At 29.5% G+C, this 5,000-nt stretch overlaps 1 protein-coding gene across 4 annotated transcripts in view; it reads right to left on the bottom strand.

The window, feature by feature from the left end:
• The window catches only part of Nmnat (nicotinamide mononucleotide adenylyltransferase), a 79,883-nt gene that overhangs the window by 63,247 nt on the left and 11,636 nt on the right, over positions 1-5,000 (bottom strand). For 3 of the 4 annotated variants that reach the window (XM_070126252.1, XM_070126254.1, XM_070126255.1), the window contains exon 4: positions 4,556-4,621. The exons of the other annotated variant lie outside the window; for it this stretch is intronic. In XM_070126252.1, the coding sequence (XP_069982353.1) occupies positions 4,556-4,621 (66 nt within the window). The remainder of the gene's footprint in view (positions 1-4,555; positions 4,622-5,000) is intronic. 4 annotated transcript variants of the gene reach the window in all.

Below are 5,000 nucleotides of genomic sequence, written 5' to 3'. Positions count from 1 at the left end.
AAAACAAAACGAAGAAAAAAAGGAGCAAAAAAAACAACTTAGAATTGGCTCTGTACCAATTCTTTTCTGAAATGCTTAACCTATCAAATATTTCAGAGGTTGGACTTCCACAGTCTGCCAATGCTGCACTACAAATTCTGAAAACCATTTTTAATATGTGATGGGTACTTGCACTACACCTAGACATCTGAGCTCCTTCTGACATATCTGGTGCATGTTCCTGTATTTGTCTAAATCAGAAATTCTACTAACACTCTCAAAAACTTTTAAAACTGAAACCACTCCCCTTATTTTCTTTCTTCTTGCCTTTAAAATAATAATAATAATAATAATAATAATAATAATAATAATAATAATAATAATAATAATACATGACAAACACAAATTTCATCAAGAAAAAATATTTTGAATGAATAAATAAGTCTGATAAAATAAAACAACAACAATATGAATCATGAATATAATACCAACAATACTAACAATATTGAAAATAATAATAATAATAATAATAATAATAATAATAATAATAATGATAATAACAACAAAAATAATATTAATAATAATATTAATAATAATAATAATAATAATAATAATAATAATAATAATAATAATGATATCAATAGTAGTAATAACAATAATCATAATAAAAATCATTGTCATCATAATAACAATCATAATCATCATCATCACTCAATTATATAAACAACTAACCCCTTAGGATCCAGATGGCGTTCTGAAAAAATTTGACTTGAGGGCCAGTTGACAAACACGCCGTCATGGGAAAATTTGGCCGAGGGCTGGATTGATAGGAACTCCTCATGAGAATTCTGCCAGGAGGTCGGGGTCACGGGAATGACTTGCCCTAGGCGCATAAAGCTCTTGGAGGGCAATTGGGATTGGTGGGCATTTAGGAAGGGGCCCTTGCATTATTTCCTTTGATAAATGGGTATGAAAAGTACAATCTGTGAACTGTGAATAGAAGAAGGTCTGCTCCCGGGAGACACTATTTCCATGCTCAGGATCCTATTCCTGCCTGCTGCGACACAGGTTGTCTTAAAAAAAACGAAAAACTTAACAATTGTTTCCTATTTATATAATTATTGCACTGAGTTATAGACTACTTGGGGATACAATATGGAGTCTGTGCCATCTATTACCATCTGGACACAGTAGATCAAATGACAAATATTTACATTAATACATGACAAAAAAGCAAAAAATGCTTACGTAGAAAAAAGAAAAAATAACATTGCAAAAGAAAGGTATGGAATCTTGTCAGTGCACATGAGTACACAACCTTCAGAGGAGCCGCTCAAAGCAAGCCTAATGCCCTGATTTTGGGCCAAATATGGGTAGTAAATTATCTAGATCCAAGGGGTTATAATATCAATTCATATTGTCGGTAATTAATAATATCAATGATTCACATGACAATAACTGATGATAATTGTGATTAATTACAACAAATAATTAATAATAGTAAAAATCAATATTTAAACTACAATTAATAATAAAAAATGATACAATATTGAATATTAACAATAAATAATGATAGTAATAACAATATCTAATAATAATAATCAATAAAAACAATAATACCTGACATAAACAATGATCAATAGCAATTGTAATAGTAGTGGTAGTAGTAATGAATAATAATAATAAGATAATGATACTGATTATCATTATCAATTTTATCATTATGATGATGATAATAATAATAATAATAATAATAATAATAATAATATAATAATAATAATAATAATAATAATAATAATAATAATAATAATAACAATAATAACAATTATAATTATTATTATTATTAATATTATTATAATAAAAACAAAAAATAATAACAACAACAATAATAATAACAATAATAATAATAACAATAACAATAATAAGAATAATAGCAATAATAATAGTAATAGTAACAATAGTAATAATAATAAAAATAATAACAATAACAATAATAATAATAATAATAAATAAAAACAACAATAACAATAATAATAATAATAATAATAATATTAATGACAATGATAATAATAATGATAATGATGATAATAATAATTATAACAATGATAATGATAATAATAATAATAATAATAATAATAACAATAATAATAATAACAATAACAATAACAATAATAATAATAATAATAATAATAATAACAATGACAACAACAACCCTTGTACTTCCTCATTCTAATGTAACACTTGTAACTTCTTATGTAATAAGAAAAGAAAAGATCTTTATAAACGACCATAGGTAACGTTACTTATCAAAGTTTAAATTTTGATTATCACAGATGTTATGTTATATTTGTCAGCTATCTCATTTCTCTCCATCAGCTTTCAAAATATGAATCCAGACAACTTTAATTTCCATGTCAAATAGAAAATCAACCAGACAAAAATATACACCAGTAATTCCTCCACGACTAAAGAAACTTGTGATGAACGATGTATCCACACGTCTGCTCTCTTGCCCTGTCTCCTTCCCCTTCCTATACAAAAATCTAAAGGTTCTGTTGATTTTTTATTCTTATTTTCTTTTGTTTTTCAAATTTTCACTCCAACTTTTTTTCTTTTCTTTTTACTCAACTTTCTCCATTTCATTTTTATTTTTGAGATATACTCAAGAATGAAAATAATAATGAAATGACTTTAGAATCTCCTACTTTATATTTCTGGTGATTCTGACATCCTCAAGACTATATTTATCAATCATCTGTGTATCGTAAAGAGAAGATAATTCTAAACTACCAAAATCCTGTACACCAGTAGTCTGGAAATTCTAAGTATACATATATGGCTTATATCAGCTTTCTTGTTCCTAATATTGCTCTAGAAAAGGTTACGGGATGGTTTGAAGTTTGTCACTGTCAGGATGTGAACATTGGATGTATATATATACTCATGCATCTATTTGCTAGAACAATGAACACTCATATACATAAATGCTATTAGTTAACATTAAACCACATAATACAGATTAACTGACAGGGGTAAGAATAATTATAACCTCTATTCATTTTATAGTCTATAAGAAAAACATGGAAACTAAACTCTAGGGTAAAATATGATTTTAACTGTTTAATGCAAGAACAAGAATTTATACAGACCACAAAATAAATACAGTGAAAATCAGTGCTAGCCACCACTTACTGAAATCTCTTGGTTTCAGAAAAGACACCAGCACACTAACATGCATGGGTCCAGGTACCTAGTGAAGTACACTAATTTGCAATAAAATAGTAACTCCAGTGGCAGACACAACTTGAAAATAATGCTGAAGGTAGTTTTTTATCACAAAAAAGAAAAGAAAAAAAACACTCCAATCCCTAAGTCATAAATAACACATTACCCATGAAATCTACAAAGATGTCTACCCTTTCCCTTGCTGTGTGCATAATTTGGAAAGATCACACTACAATGCCAATAAAGAACACTTAAGTGGACATTGAGGTGTTCCACACAGACATGTGATGACGGACACTACTGTGGTTATGAACAGCAATCACATCATAGTCTCTTTTCAAGTAAATTTTGAAGAGATTAGCATCAAAAATAGTGAAAGCGTGCATGTGCTGTAGGATCAAAGGATTTAAATTCCAAACTTTTGTTGCAATGACATGCTTCAAGTGTCGATTGGATTTGAATTCACTCTGACTTAGCAATAATGCACATTTACTGTTTCCGGTGTCAATTTTTAATTTATCTCTTGATTTCCTTAGCAATAATGCACAAATACTGACGTCCATAATATAAACGTCACCATTCTTGAGCTAAACCAGTGTTTCTTGTGCTCATGAGGAAGCTGTCTTAACCAATCCTTAAATTACTTTATTTCAAGAGAATTTTCTTTAAGAAGTAATTTCAAAATTCTTTCTTTTTACAGCAATGTCTAGTTAACTTCAAATATGTCAACTGGGTCATGTCAACAACCATATATATGATATTTATTTATTCTGAGTTTCAACTTTAGAAAGCAAGTGTACTGAAGAATCACATAAAATGTCCAAGTAAGTATGACTAATCTAATATTGATGAGCAAACATTCATTAAGTTCATAGATTCACAAGTACCAATAGTTAGTGAATAATAGGACAAGCTTAGATTTGTAAACCTCATTACCAATTAGAATATTTGTTATTATAACAACTGCAGAAGGACTAGTATATTTCTTGAAGTTAGTATCCAAGTGAATCAAAATTATGGTATGTTCCATAAAGGTAGTTTCAGAATATATATTATTTCAGAATGGGTGCAGAGATGGACAGCAAGAGATGGCTGTCCAAGACTCCACCATGTAACTATACTTTTAAGTCTGTGATGATGGTGCTCAATGTACAGAAAACTATTATCGAGACACTTAATCACTTTAGTGTGCAAATGTTAGTACCAAAGTTACAATACTACCCACAGAGATCTCTGAAGCTATGTTTAATATCAGGAGTTCACAATACTTATCGCACAGGAAACTTTCAGTAAAGGTATCCCAGACCATGCAATACTATGACCCAGAAGAAAACAGTCTCAGAGATCCTACCCGTCCATGTCTCCTTACACTGATGGAGGAGTTGCCCAGTTTGCGCAAAGTGGACTGAATCAAATTCTGTGTGTATTGAAAAAATAATGATATACATACTCATGACAGGAAGCACAAACACTGATATTCTTAAACTGCTTGTGTGGCTGACAGCATATCTCTTTACATGAACAAAAGACATATGGAAAAAATTAACTTAACTTTGCATCATACCAAAAAATAACAATCTGTAGAGTTCCTCTTTTCAAATGAATTGAGAGCTCAAACATAATCATGCACCTTGAAGAGCCATAAGGTCTGGCAATATTAGACATATGGCTGTGTATATTAATGAGCCAAGTACCAGTCTCCTATAAAGTCTTGTGGATGCACTTGTGTGCTACCTGCCAAGCTGCAAGGCTGACCATTTATATAATCTTTGCTAATTTATTTGCCAAAAGTCAGC

Source organism: Penaeus vannamei, chromosome 10 (assembly GCF_042767895.1).
Source record: "Penaeus vannamei isolate JL-2024 chromosome 10, ASM4276789v1, whole genome shotgun sequence".
Lineage (NCBI taxonomy): Eukaryota > Metazoa > Arthropoda > Malacostraca > Decapoda > Penaeidae > Penaeus > Penaeus vannamei.
Note: the sequence above shows the minus strand (reverse complement) of the source record. Positions and strands in the feature narration are given on the sequence as shown.